The 15605-nt window shown below is 35.6% G+C and overlaps 1 protein-coding gene across 1 annotated transcript; it reads right to left on the reverse strand.

Moving 5' to 3' along the window:
* Positions 1-478: 478 nt before the first annotated feature.
* GRL (transcription activator) lies at positions 479-13860 on the reverse strand. The gene is made up of 24 exons (XM_021430303.2): positions 13483-13860; positions 12596-13037; positions 12420-12494; positions 12038-12118; positions 11674-11754; positions 11422-11504; positions 10833-10917; positions 9924-10049; positions 9654-9761; positions 8965-9009; positions 8737-8879; positions 7764-7896; positions 7243-7353; positions 6887-6965; positions 5901-6094; positions 5180-5325; positions 4507-4588; positions 4314-4424; positions 3930-4055; positions 3709-3848; positions 3522-3618; positions 2199-3190; positions 1595-1801; positions 479-1161 (listed from the first exon to the last, which is right to left on the reverse strand). Exons 2-24 carry the CDS (start codon positions 13010-13012, stop codon positions 666-668), a joined length of 4158 nt encoding a protein of 1385 aa, XP_021285978.1. The 5' UTR covers positions 13013-13037; positions 13483-13860; the 3' UTR covers positions 479-665.
* Positions 13861-15605: the final 1745 nt, after the last annotated feature.

Below are 15605 nucleotides of genomic sequence, written 5' to 3' on the forward strand. Positions count from 1 at the left end.
CTAAAGTGAGTCAGAGCATTTATATGTTTCACACCACCTTCGTCCACAAAAATGTTAGTCCCAATGAACCAAAACGAATAATATTTGCAGATTGATACAGACCCTAAATCACGATGAAAACTTCAGGTGATCAATGAACAACCAGATTTTGTATGTAAAACCACAAGTCGATATCATCAATATAAGATAAATGATTGATGAACTACCAGATTGTGTATCGAAAACCACATGCTTCTATCATCAATATAAAGATAAATGATGCGTACATTCTGATGCAATGTTAACTAGCTGAGGCAATAGCTACAAAAAGCAGAAATCAATCCACAGGGATATCCAGGAGAAGCTTTATTCTTTGGCAAATATAGTGTTTGTTCTTTTATCTATATAGGTTTTTTTTGGTACAAATGGGTGCATTGCGGCTGAAACTAGGATTTGTACCAACTATTCAACCCCCAAGAGCGAAAAGCACAGGCCTAGGTACACAAAACGATATATAACATTAACTTAGAGGAAAAATAACAGTGTAATAAAAGTTGTGAAGTACATTTACATATACATTTTGCCAAAATTTGTGTTAGCTAACTCTAATTTTATGACCTAATCACTAATCATTGACAAGAGAAATAATTTAGCGATTGTAATCTTTCTTGATGCTGACCATCATTCTACTTGTATGATATTGGACCAGACCTTGATACAGCAAACCTTGGCAGCGGACTGGGACCTGTGCTTCCCGAAGCCGATCCTTCAGGGTACTTAACTTTACGGCTTGAACTGTAATCCAAAGGCCCAGACCGGCGAACGTTTCTATGTTTGTTTTCAGCACTTCGTAGGCTACCACTTTCGGCATCATAAAGGTGCTCCTGGCTGTATGATGAAGATCCTTTAAAGTAACCTGAATCATTAGCACTATACTGTGGAGTCAAATCCCCACGGGGTTGCCTCATTACAGGGGATGCATGTGCTAATGATACAGAAGGGGAATGGCGTGGTGAAGCACTTAATAGCGCCAGTGGCATCAAAGGAGAATTTGCGTAGTACTGGCTATATATTGAACGGAGAATAGCATAAGGAACGTGGGTCTCAAGATAGCTTCTTGGAAGGTATGGTGAAATGTCACAGAGTTGGTCAAGAAAAATAAGCTTGGCGACAAGATGAGATCTGCACATATTAATGGACAAACATCAGCACTTTGCAACTACAGCATCAACAGGATATGCATACAGATGAGACTTGATCAGTGACTTGTCATGGTTTTTTTTAAGTTACACATGTAATATCTCATCAAATTTAACAAATAAAAACCAGGGAATACTAGAATTAGAGCCAATCATTTAAACACTAAAACCCAATAGGTCAAATCCATGACGGTGACAATTTCCATGATGTTGACAAGTTATCAGTTATCAATAAGATACTCAAGAAGATGTGAAATAACATGAGATTAGATAATTCTTTAAGAAAGTAAAGCAGACTTCAGAAGCATCAGTATGTGCTTGGGCTTAAGTAAGGTTAGTATAGGTCTCGAGTGGAAATTTTGCCATTAAAGAAAAAAAAGGCATCAAGGGACTGCACCAACATCAGTATTATTTACCTGTTAGCTTCATTCCATGAATCTAGTACAATTCCTGCTGAGAATTTAATAAATAGCTGCATTGCTGATTTTATACTGGCTTCTGCAGATACACGGATATCAGGATCCAAATAGTCACCAGCATGACCGTTTGAGAGCAACTGTCTCTGGTGATGTTCGCGTGCCAATCTAACATATTCACTTCCAGATATAACAGCACTAATGCACCTGTCAAGTTCAAATTAAATAATAAGCACTCTGGTCAAACAGCATATTGCTAACCCCCTTATTTTACTACAATCCATACAGAAGCAAGGCTTGAGCAGTAACAAGCAAAAGTCTAATAGGAAGTTGTCTCCTGAATGACTTCATCAAGAAGCCTTAATTTTGACACAAACAACCAAAGCTGGTGTGCAGGCCAGGTTGTAGAATCTACATGTGGTTTATCATGTCTCTCATTTTAATTCTGAGAGAGATTTTGAACTGCAAACCAACAAGTCAATGTTGGGTTAGACATACTAGCTGCTAGGCATTCAGTTCAGAACATGGCATCCTATGTTTTCTAGAACTCGAGGTCAACCCAAAAGTATTTAAATAATGAAAAAAAATCAAAACGGACACCCACCTTGCCAAACCATGTATATTGTTGTTGAAACCCCCAGTGTCAACATTGAAGCCAGTTGTGTTCCAGATATTTGATGTCATGAAGGTGGCAAACAAATAAGGCAATAAGCTCCAGGACCCATCATTTGCACCTCCAACTTCTTCCAAAATCGATCTAACCCACTCAGAGTCATGATCACCAGCAAGCGCAACACTGTTTGCTACCCCCCTCATTCTTCTGATTTCCCGCTTTTCAGGTATTTCTTGAGGTATGTGCTTAACTACCCCAGCAAGCAATGAATAAATCAAGGGTGCACCTTCTTCGAGCACTGCTCCAGCAGCTTCAGCTAAAAGTTTATCAAAAGCCAATGCTTGTCCTGCCTCAATACAAAAACCAATTATTGTGTCCAAATCCACAATTTGCTTCAAACAAGCTTCTCTTTCTATCCTGTCAGCAGAATGCATGCTGCCAGCAACTGCTTCTAACAACTCACGATTTGACCGCAATGATGTGTCAATGCAATTCAACAGGGCAGCAGTATGTTCTTTCATCATCCTATCTAGTCTGTCAACTCCATAACCACCAAATATACGAACAAAGGCCTGCAATTCTCTAAGATCAGTGACTGACTCAGCAAAATATCCACCAACCGGCCTCGTGCTTTTGAAGCATTTGTGCATGGGTGTAAACAGAATTCCAGCACCGGACATATCCTTCACAATGTTTTCAATGTACCAGTTGCAGACAACTTCAGTGGCTGATCCAGTATGTTGCTCTGCTGGTTTATCAAATACATGCAGGGAAGAAATTGGTCCAGAAAAGGTCTCTGAGAGTAAAACTTCTCGAATTCCTTGGGTTAGATCCATGCTAATGTGCTGTTCTGCTAGATGGACTATATTCATGTGTCTGCGGATCAGTGATTCTAGAATAGAAGGCCTTTGAAGATCATTATCAGTTTTTAGTACTGAAAGTAATCTCCTTCTGAAGTTGCCAAGGATGCATTCCCTCATGTACTGCACATATGATGAGAATATTAAAACCATAACACATGAATACCAAATGGCCTGCTTTGAATATTTGACCACAGATGAATCTACCACATCAAGAAAAATAAGCAAGATAATCTTGCTTTCAACTAATATGTTAAATAGTGGCCTAAATAAAGAAAACCTAATAAGTTAAACCCCAATTTACCAAGAAATTTAGCAGAATAAAATAGCCAACTCAGAATCTATCAGTAGGACTGCAAATGAAATGGAAACGTATTCTAGGAAACCAACAGGCCAGGCTCACATTTAACCACTGCTACATAAAAGGGCCAGAAACAGATTTAGCAAGACTCACCTCCCTCAGAACAAAGACATGGTTCAGAACACATATAGGCTCCATATCATTCAAAACTGAACACAAATTGGTCAACCTCTGCATTGCAGCCTCCAACCTAGAATAAAACAAAAGTTATGTCACTATTAACTGTATTGACTGCATACAATTTCAGCAAAGGAAAGAAAAGTTCATGCAAGTGCCTTACATTTTAATAGAATTGTTATTCTCTGGATAACTTTCATGGCCTGGCAAAGGATAGCCAACTGCTCCTTTTGGTGATTTTGCTGAAGGAATCGAAACTCTGGATGCATTATTCAAATAAGATGCTGCTTGCTCTGGAAGAAGCTGAGATTACTTGAAAAATTAGGTTTATAAGCTGTTAAATATCTTCAATTAGTTACACTGGAATATGGATTCAATACGAACCTGCATCTCCAAAGCCCCAAATCCACCTTCAGAATCAAGGATATTAATTAAACCTTCCAATCCTCCCATGATTGATTCAATGAGAGACTCGACATATAGGACTGCATCTCGCCCAATTTTCGTCACCTGATTATGGTTAAATACAAAGCACAAATCAAGTTTCCCATTTTTATATTTCCATCTAATGAGAGGAAAAAACAAAAGTGATACTGCAGATTAAGCATAAATAATCTCAAAACAATATGTTGTCATAAGTCATAAGTTGTCAGAGGGGTAAATACACCAATGTGTTGATTTTGTGTAACCACTAGAAAAATGGGGGATGAAGGACTATGGAATGGGGGGAGTGGGGTGTTTCATGCTGATGTTTAATTAAAACATTACCTCCTCTGGAACAATTGGAGATGCACACTCAGGAAAACTACCAGCAACACCAAGCCATGCACAGCAATGTTGCGGACGCCCCTCTGGTCCAAACATAGTGTTCCTAAAGACCTATAACAACAAGTATGCAGGCATCACTATTGCATGCAAGCTATTTTCAACAGAAAGAACAGGAAAGAGTTTCAAAGCATACTGCTGTAAGATGCTGGTGGTAGAAATACAGCTTGTTGAGACTACCATGCTTTGACAATTGAGACTCTAGTTCATCAACGCATCTGCATTGAGACATATCCAGACAATTATCACTGTTTTCTTTTACATAACAAAAGTATATGACTTTGTTTAGCAAGTGTTAGACTGGTATGCTTTTAATTTTTAAAGAAAAAATGAAATGAATACATGGTTTTACTGAACGGAATTTCTGAATCACACAAAACAATGACTTTAAAGTATAAGTTTTGCTTTGGAAGGAATGAGAAAACTGGACATGCAGGTTTATCTTGAACTCTATCAATTGCTCCATTCATGAAGACCTTCAAATATCAATTATTTAAGATAAAGTATATTATGAGCTGTGATATGCGAAAATTTCTCCCTAGTAACAGCTGCAATGCTGGAGTATCATCATTCTCAACATCTGTGAACACATGCCACAACAGCCATGCATAAATAAAATAATGCTCCCCAATGCCCAATATGCAAAACAAACACTACTGCATAATTCCACCTTTCAAAATAAATTGTTCCCTAAAATCAAATCAAGTTTATTTTAACATTTCACAAAACATATTGATTGCAGTTTAATATATTTGGATGAGTTATTGCAATATAAGCCAGACAAATCATGTCAAACAAAGTCAGGGCACCTGGACCAATTGTATGCTGCATTTCCTTCTGATAGCAACCCTTCCTTTCCGGTAGAGACAGTAGCTTTCTCCAAATGTCTTATGTTTATAGATGATCGGGCAGATGTAACAATCATCAATATAGACAACCAATCTTTACGGAACTCCTGGTTAAGAATCACGTATGATTTCCAATTAGGCATACCATCATAAACATGCCACTTCTAAATGCATTCTGACAATAGTGAAATGAAGTGATAACAGAAGCAATGAAGAATATTTCTAAAACTAACTTTCATCAAATGGATAAAACAGTCGTCAAGCACATGTACATTAGAGAACAAAGGTATGTTAATGACAGCGAATAAGTTCATTGTCCAACGTTCCCACAGTAAAATGGAACCAGTATAAGAGTACGTAGTTTTCAGAGCTAATGGCCAATAAAACATGGCACACTTATTTGTGGACCAAATGGATGAAAAAGTTAGAATCATAACACAAATAAAGTATTATAATAATAATTATATATGTAAGTATGTATGTATATTATATTATATATATAAGCAATTCCCTGTGGCTTCATATGTCATTAACTATAAACAAAATGCTACTCGACCAAAGTAACTACTTAACCTAATACTAGCTTCACAGGCAATAACTCAGCTATTCCTATTATTATTTAGTATAAATTTATTGCTTCATCCTTCAAAGGAAAAAATAAGTGGCTTTTTAGATTCCTTACAGATAGGTCACATGTGATTGCAGAAATATTTTCACCCTGTGGCTTGGGTATATTCTCAAGGTGCTGGACGATCTGCTGAAAGAGTGTTTTCAAGGTTGCATCAAGATCAAGAGCTACCATTCCAGGAGTTCCCAGCAGAAACCGGATTCTACCAGCACAGGAAGAGAGATATGATAATGCATAACCTCGAATTGCTGCATCAAAAGATGTAAAATCTTTAAAATATAGTTCACTTATGTGTGAAGTTTTTCTTGCAGTAATAGAACAGCATAGTATAATATTTGCACAGCATGTGACTAACATTATAGCAGTGAAAGGAACTAGAGATAGATGACTGCATCATTAGCCATGGCATCAGCATTTACAGTCACTATATTTGGAAGATTTTACCTCAGTAACCAGGAGTAGAGATCTAGATTTTTGCTACTAAATTGGAAAGAAAAATTTTTTTATGCGGATATGAAAAAGGAGGTTTCTTGCTAAAAAAAAAAAGTAGATACACTGAAAGCTTTTAGCTACCATTTACAGTCACTATATTTGGATGATTTTACCTCAGTAAGAGAGTAGACCAACTTTGATCTAGATTTTTGCTATTAGACTTTTTATAGGAAAGTAATTTTTTTCCTGAGGAAATGAAAAAGTAGTTTCTTGCTAGACAAAAGGCAAATGAATTGGAAGCTTTTAGCAATCATTTAGGCCTCCTTGATAGGTTTATGATGTCATAGAGCAGCCTACTGCCTTCTTTTCCATGGTCCCCCTTTTTAAGGGCATGTTTTTCATTCACTCCTTAAAAGATGCCTTTGCCATCCTTCAACATTTGACACAAGGAAGGCCAACATCTTAAAGGTTTAACATTCTTCTAGACACATACTCAGAGAACTATTTATATCTATCTACTTCTAATATCCATCTTCCATACTAAAAGTAAACTTCATTTATTCACCTTCATTAAATACTAGTTTGTTTACATCAAAAAAAGAGACTACCTGCAATATACTTGCGCACTAGACAGCATAAATGGTCCATTCCATCCAGCAAGAACCCAATAGTTGGATCATTTGGATCCTGCAACAAAATCATTTCTGTCCAAGTTAAGCACCTTATTATGTTATCTTAATCACAAAGAGGCCTTTAGAAATAATATAATTCAATTTATTCAATCATTCTAAAGAAGCAGGTAAACAGAATACAACACAAAAGGAAAAACAAACAACAAAGTAGAACCAACATTAAAACATTAAGACAAGGGCAAAAACAAGGAAAAGAAAAGGACACAAGCTAGAAAGCCAAAATATCTTCAAGGTCAAGGTTTAGTGACATAAAGACCACAAACATTACTTACTATGTCAACTGGAACCAGCCGAGCACCTTTTGATTTTGATGATGCAATTCCTACATGTTGAAAATACCAAATAACCTCACATTGAGCCAACGCCAATGCAGAAAAAACCATCTGGGAGGAAGAAGAAAATTATTAGAAAACACATTGGGAAGAAGAATAATTATATTTCTATAATTTATACAAATAAATGTGTTAGTTTTAGGACAATAAATTAAGATGGTTGTGAGAGTAAGGTGTTAGATTATCCTCTTCATGAAGCACGGAAATAGATATAAATTGAAGCAATGCCAATAAAAGCTGCCGCACTGATAACAACTTTGGGTAATGGATGTCAACAGCATTACTATTCCCAACCAGTCAGAAAGTTACAAGAAACACTATTTTGTAGGTCCCCAGAGCTTATTCGGAAGGAGAATTATATGAGTACGTGCAAAGAGAAAAAGCTGTAGTAAGCTAGAAGCAAACTGGGATAAAACTTTAAAAGGGAAAGGATTCTTAAAAGAGCCTAGCACCAATCATACCTGAATGTTTGGAGCCAATAAACTTGGTTGATCAGTGAAAAAGAGCACCATCCTTCCAATTTCTTGCTTTAACAGTATTCTCCTCTCACGGTGTATAGCATCACATGATACCAACGCTTGCTCATGCACTTCACTGAGACCATAAACCAATTTAGCATATCATGTTAAAGCTGAAGATGGCATGAAGATCAGAAAACACAGGAAACAACAGCTTTAAAATGCTATGGTAATTATCAAGGATATTTATTAAGTGCCTGAAAACAAAGAGAGAGTGAAAGTTTTCATGCCTTGAAATTCTTGGGATTGCTTATATTATATCGATCAACACAATTCACAGTCTTCCCAGTGATCATATATAGGTTTACATATTGGATTTTAAGCTAAGTCTTCTGTACTTCTCTGTGTCTTTCCGATTTCTATTAGTCATCATGCTCAAGGACTTGCACCAATTATTAGAACTATGAACTGTAATCTAAAACAACATGAATGGAAAAGGACACACTTCTATTCCCGTTCCCTCTACAGCTGTATTTTCCTCTCTTCTTCCCAACGTATACTAACTTTCTGTGAACTTGCAATGTGATTTTAAACATGGCATTACCAAGAACTTGATTTTCGGTTTCCCTTTGAACTTGATCTTCAACCAAGTACACATTTACATGACATTTTTAAGAACTTGGCTTTTGTGTACCTCTCACTTCCAAATTCCTGAGGGGAGCTATAATGGTAAAAACACAGGACCTATTTAGTCCTCCAAGTTGAAAATTCAATGACAATTTAACAAAATTCTCCAGCATAATTATACATATAGAAGGTTAGAACATGCCAATTAAACAAATAAAGCTACAAAATAATGATGTCACCGGGAATAAAGAAATATTATCAAAATGAGAAGTTATCCCCCTGCAAGTTCTAATCACAGCTCATAATAATAAAATGCGAATATAGTTCAGGTCCCGGCACTCAGTCATACCTTATCATTTTCTCGACTTGTTTGGCCACACTATATTCCAAATCTGCTTCTTTTTGTTTGGTCCGCCCTGATTTTGCTATCTTCTTTGACTCTAATATCCGAGGCAAAACATATAACTGATAATCTTCATGCAATAGAACATACTGCATGCCCAAAATTACAAGAAGAGTCAGCTATTAAAATTTAAAAATAAGAAATATAGGTTCAACATCAGAAAGTAAAACTTACCTCATCCCTGAATAATGTAAGAACTAAATTTTCCTTCAGTACAACCTGAAAACCATTAGGGAAAAATAAGCCAAACAGAAGGACAGAACAAGGAATAAATGAAATTAAAATAGGTGCTTAGAAAAATGAAAAAGTCAGAAAATTATAACAGCCAATCACTTCCCAGCAGAATAATCCAAAACTCAAAAGGTGTACAGATAGTTTACTAAGATTTCAATATCTCTAAACTCATCCTTCTCAGCTGTATGATATGAACAACTTATTTGCTAGCGTATGCCAGGAAAAATTATATTCAGATGATAATTATTTCAAAAAAAGAAGCCAAATTACACGAGTCATAATACAGGTCCATGTCTAGAGAGCCCCACGTGGCAGCCCTTATTCTCCTTGCATAAGGAAAAATACTACTGTTATTGCTTTAATGAAGAGAGGTTGAGATGAACCAATGGTTAAAGTGGTTGAGGTACCATTTTTAGGAAATATTTTGGTTTATATCAATCAACACATTGTTAATGCTATATGCTAATAATCCAATTTAATAAGATTTTGGTATGAAAATGCTATTAAAAAGAAAGGATCAGTTGTATCAATATTTGTTCTCTTGGCCATTGGTATATATTCCAATCTGAACTGCAAACTCGTTAACACAATAAGAGACAAAAGAACCAAATGAATTATCAGGTGGTTACCAGAGCTATATCAATGCTAGTGACACGAAGCAGCTCATCAGGACAAACTAGATACCCAAGTAACACCCACTCCCTGTAAGCAGTAACATTTGCCAGATCTTGGGCTCTCTGCAGTATTGATAATGATATCAGATATGCAATTGCATTAAACACTGTATTTGATAGGAAAAAGAAAATTCAAAATTGCTAAAATGACATAGAACAGGAATTATCTGGAAAGTTCAAGCATCTGAAAATATCTCAAATTCTTTCCAAAATAACAGTATTTACCATTGGATGAGCAGAATTTGTAAGAATGTCTGGATATCGAGGATGATATGGACTTAAAAATCCCTCATTTCTCAGCTTCCTTGTGTCTGTGGATAGGAAAATAATAGGACCCACAGCCTCCAAAACCTGGAAATACAGATTGGAAGAATCAATCTAATTATCTCCAACATAAACACATGCAACTCTCTAAGCTGAAGCTTTTGGAAAGCTAAGGTTCTGCAACAATCATTCAACATTGAAGTGATATGAGCCACCACAACACATAAAACTAGACAAAAGCTTTAAATGTAGTGGCATTTATATATGTAGTAGAATTTTATAAAAAGATAATCCTATATTAGAAACTTATGTCCCTACTTACAACTTCCAAGCACCATTTCAGGCATTGTTAATATTTTTTGTTCCTTATGAATAGCTGTTATAAACATTTAAATCAAATAGGATCCTTGCTACAAATATGGGTTACATGGAGATGGTGACCTAACATCCACAATCTTAAAAAAGTAGAATGATCTTTTCTGACAGAATTTTAATAAGATGGTTAACTAATTTTTTCATCATTTCCAAAAGAAAAAAAATAGCAACCACTTTTGAAAGAAATAGATTGGAATTTGATAAGAGACAAATCAATATAGATAATGAAAAAAGCAACAAGGCAGGGGGAGATTTCCCCACTACGTGGCAGGCCGACTTTCAGAAATCCATGCCAGCAGCTAATACTTTTTAAAACTAGAAGAAAATTTCTTGCTACAACACAAGGATACTACAAAGTATGTACTTAGATAAAATGGAGCAGAAACATAATAAACAAGGGATATCTACTTATCTTGTTAAACATCAAAAATAAATGTAAACAAAAACGAGGAACATTGTAAAAATCATGTTCATATGATAAAGCATGAAAACGACCTCTCCAATACGTGGGCTGACAAAATTGAGATCTTCTTGTAATCCTTTCAATGGTGGATCATAAGAATCTATGAATTGAACCAACCTGAAATTCAGGGAAAGAAAATTACCTGTGTTACTTGCCAATAAGCAAGAATAAGAATCATATGCAAATTGCTTTTAAAGAAGATTCAAGTAAAAGAAGTATTGACCAGATAATTATGACTTAGCATAAAAGAGGAGAGGAACTTTGGCGAATACTAAGAAGTTGATTTTTCCCGCATAATAAATATCATGTGTTAAACAAACTAACTAAATAACCAGCATTAGGGCATAAATACCAACTCGGTTGTAAATCTTTTAAACTCATGTCATTTATGCAGCATTTCCTTAAAGCTCAAGTCCTCTAATCACAGCAGCAAAATAGATAAAAGAAAATGTATGTTTTTATATCAAAAGTAGCAATAAAGTGATACCCTCTAAACTCCCTGAAAAAAAAAGGAGGAAATATCCCTCAAGCATTTACATATACTGGCTAGAAATCAATTAAATGTATTGCACGTACTTAGAAGCAAACTGCATGGTTAAAAGGTGGTGATTGAGTTCATACCGATGATAAAAATCACAGTCCCTGTCATTTCTTGACATGGCATGCAAAAGATTATACACTTGCAGCATCATTTTCCTAGGTAACTGTTATTAAGGCATCAAGTCCAAGGTATCAGTGAAACCACAGCGACAAGTTTTTGCATACAAATACTTGTTTAAGAAAATAGCTATAAGTTCTCAAATAAGGAATATCGATTCTCTCTCTCATGCACACTTGTGTGTGTGCACAAGAAGACTTAGCAAAAACACTTACCTTCTCAGCTAAAAGATTGACACGAACAAAGGAACAGAAGAGATCCATAAAAGCATGCAGTATAAGGGAATTTTGATGAGGCTGCAAAAAGACTGTACCAAGTTACTAGAGATATAATACAGATAAATGGTCATCATTTTTTCCAACTTCACCTAGACAACAAAATATGAAGACTTTTCAAACAAATCAGGAAGGATACAACAAAAGCCTATTAGCAGGACCTAGTTAGATTAGATTCATTTTAGGACTCATGTCACTTTATTTCACACCTCCTATAGCGTCAAACACCAAAATGCAGGTGGACCAAGTCAGGTATTTTTGAAAACCAACAAAAAACTTGCAATATAGAAGATTGAAAACTTACCAACAAGGTGATAACTGTACTACTCAGGTCCAATATGAGTCTCAAAGCTTGTTCTCGGAATGCCATCAAATCAAGAAGTAGCTAATCCACGGAAAACAAATCAATCACTATTACAAGGATGGAAGAAATGACCATATTAATCATCTAATTATACATAAAAAAGAAACCTAACAATACATTTGACAACCAAGATAGTCAATGTCACCCAGTCTATATTACTAATAAGATGTCAGCAAGGAGGTATGTAACTGAAATTATGCAGTGACACATAATGGAACATGGCTGTGAAACTAGGAAGTGAATGAAGCTTTGACAGGTTACAAATGCCTTTTTGATAATATAAAAGTAGGATTATGTTTTTGCAGGGCAAGAAACTCCTCACCTGAACCCATGGTTCCAAACTCTGCAAATGAATTTCTGCACTATCACCCAAAGCATCCAAACCAGCCTTATCAACCTGCACCAATGTTTACCAAGACAATAGAAAAGTCTGATACTCACCAATAGAAAAGAGCCACCAAACTTCAATGTATACCAACATGTAAATTCAATTCTTACACGCTCAAGTTGCAATTTGCTGAAGTGCTCTGGGAACTTTTTCGAGAGCAATATACAAATCCTTGGATGGTTGGGAAACACACCCGCTTTCCAAAATGCTTCTGAAAATGCATGACCTATAGGATCCGGGTAGTCCAAGATTTGGTTTAATCTATACATTTTGGCCATGAGGCCTTCTGCAACTTCAATTAGTTGCCCTACCCACTGCATGTTCAAGCCCTTTAGGGAACCACCACCCAAACTCTGGACCTGTCCATCTGAATTCATGTATTTAGAGCTCCTAGATGTCATAGAAGAAGTGGTGTCAGGACCCAAGTATTCAGTCCACCTTGATGGACCCTCCCATTCCCTCGATCTCCCAGTCGTAGGTGATAAGGATAAATCTTGGGAGGAATAATGTTGCCGCGACTTCGCCATGAACTAATCAATTCAGTCAAAATTTCTGCAAATGGAAGCTCGAATTAAGACCATAATTGTAAATAGTCCCACTACCTGCACTGTAAATATCTTCTTTGCTCTTTTTTCTTTTCACCTCATTCAATGCAAAGTGAAGAATCCAATGCCTTAATTCAGCCCAAAATGAAGAAAAGAAAAACACTAGTAGCAAAATAGTTGTAGCTTTTGATCTTCCAAATTACCCAATTACCCATTTATCAAAGGTTTGGATGTACCAACTTTCCCTTTACTAACCACACACATGCTTAAGGAAGAAAATGAAGTAGAAAGACACATGTACTTCAAATTCAAAGTTAAAAAAACCGAATAATTTTGGCTTTTGTTGGAGTAGAGCAAATTTTAAAACAAAACAAACTTAAAAAAAATCCCATCAAGGAAAAACCAAAACTACCCAAAATTAAAAAAGCGTGGACAGTTGACAAGAATTTTACCACAGCATTTGATTGAAGCTCAACGGTGCTTCTTCTTCACCACATTTTGTGAGGAAACCAGACACAGAGTCACAGCAACAAACAAACTGTTTCTTGAGAAGGAAACGAAGAGAAAGTAAAGTTGGGGTGAGGCTTGAAAAGAGAGGGTTTCTTTATTTGTCTTTAAAGAGCTTCGAGTCCAGATCTGAGAGAGACAAACAGAGAGAGAAAAATGGTTACTCGGTAGTTGGTTTCTTTTTGTTGTTTATGAAAGTAGCAGAGCTGGAATTCTTGAATCCTGAAGAAAATGATTTTCCCAATTTGAGTGGAATTTTTAGAAGGTTCCGCGGCCTTTTATTTTCTCTTTCGGATATCCTTTCCTTTCTTTCCTTTTCCCTTTCTTTTTCTTTTCTGGTAATAGCAAATATAAATGCATTGCACGTATATAGCAGTGGTGCGTAGATCGGCACTGAAGAGGAATTTACGGTTACTCATGACGTGGCGACCATTTATTTGCCGAGAAAAATCTTACTCGGCGAGTTATCAGTTAAACTTCATCCGGTTATAGTTATTAGTTAATTAGGTTTTCAATGCATTCACTATTAAAGTTCACATATCTTAATCGGATCATATAAATATAAAATATTAATATTTATATCAATAATTTAAATACGATACGGCATAATAAATATAAGATGATATAATTAATTAAATTAATTGATGATTTAAATATATATATAAATATATTTTTTTAAATATATTATAAAGCACCTCACGATTAACACAGTTATTAAATTTAATTCAACAAACACTAATTAATTAATTAAGTTACAAAAAAGTAAGGGGTCAATTATATGCAATTTAATCATAAAAAAATCTACCAGAAAATATACGAAAATGGTAGGGGCATGAATAGCTGATTAAATCCCAAGCGCATGAGTGGAGCACATGAAATCGGTAGGTCCTCTCCTTTCAATATAATTTTATAAATATTATTATTTTTACAATTATATATAAACTATAGTTTGACTTTCTCTTTAGTGGGAGGAGTTAAGCAGTGCGTATAATTGAAGGATTAGGTCATTTTTGGCTATGAGGAGGACGACATGCTTGGCTTCGACATTAAGCCACCATCATTATCCCCTTTTTTTTACTGTTAAATATGACTGTAAGAATGGATCCATGAATAAAAAAAATCGATTTAATGTATCACTCCAGAGATAATATTAACCGGTTTTAATCGGTTTTATTAGAATCAATCGATCTATTAATAAAAAAAATCGGTTTAAGGAGTTACTAATATTTCATTTAAATATGATATTAGTATTGATAAGGACAGTTGGAAAACCTACCAAAGAAAATGGGCAGTTGATAGAGAATTTATTTGTAAAGTTGATGTTTATTAAGTTGCTAAATTGAATATTGTTGAAGAAATGTCAAGAAAGGTTTAATTTTATGTAGTAGGATTGCTTCCTAGAACAGAGTGGTTATGTGATAAAGACCACAAACTTAATTTTTTAACTAAGTTTCAAAGAATCATTGGACTTTTGGTTGACTGATTGAACTGGTTCTGGAGTATGGATTGCCATTGGTTCTTCTTCAATGCTGTTTCCTAGGAGTGGTTAGCCTTGGACCAAGATATCTAAACTGCAAAAAAGGAGAAATAGGGTCTGCTCTCTGCTCACATTTTAGCATGTGATTGTCAACAGATTAATTGTAAAGTAGAAGAAAAAAACCAGGGAAAGTCTTGAGAAGAGTTCACCAAATGGTAGGTGAAAGGTACTTTTACTGACGATATGGTGGTATGTTAACAAACATATCATTGATCTTCTTTCGTCCTTGTGATGTCACTGAAACTTATTTTTCTCGTCAGAAAAGAGAAAAATGGAAATTTTATATAGAAATGCCCCCTTCACCGATTTCTGACGGTAACTATCACAAATGGATGATAGCTTGTTGATGAGTTCTTCGTAACATTAGCAGAAGCAATGATGAAAATGGTTTTGTGCAGGCAAATGATAGCAATGAATGATAAGGAAGTGGCAACAATGTTGATGGCGGCTGCTGGTGCTAATGATGCAGAGATGGTGTCAATGGTGGTGGCCAAAGCATCATTGCAAAGGTAAGCTTGATAAAATTAGTTC

Source organism: Theobroma umbraticum, unplaced genomic scaffold (assembly GCF_002168275.2).
Source record: "Theobroma umbraticum cultivar Fairchild unplaced genomic scaffold, ASM216827v3 scaffold_50.0, whole genome shotgun sequence".
Classification (NCBI taxonomy): Eukaryota; Viridiplantae; Streptophyta; class Magnoliopsida; order Malvales; family Malvaceae; genus Theobroma; species Theobroma umbraticum.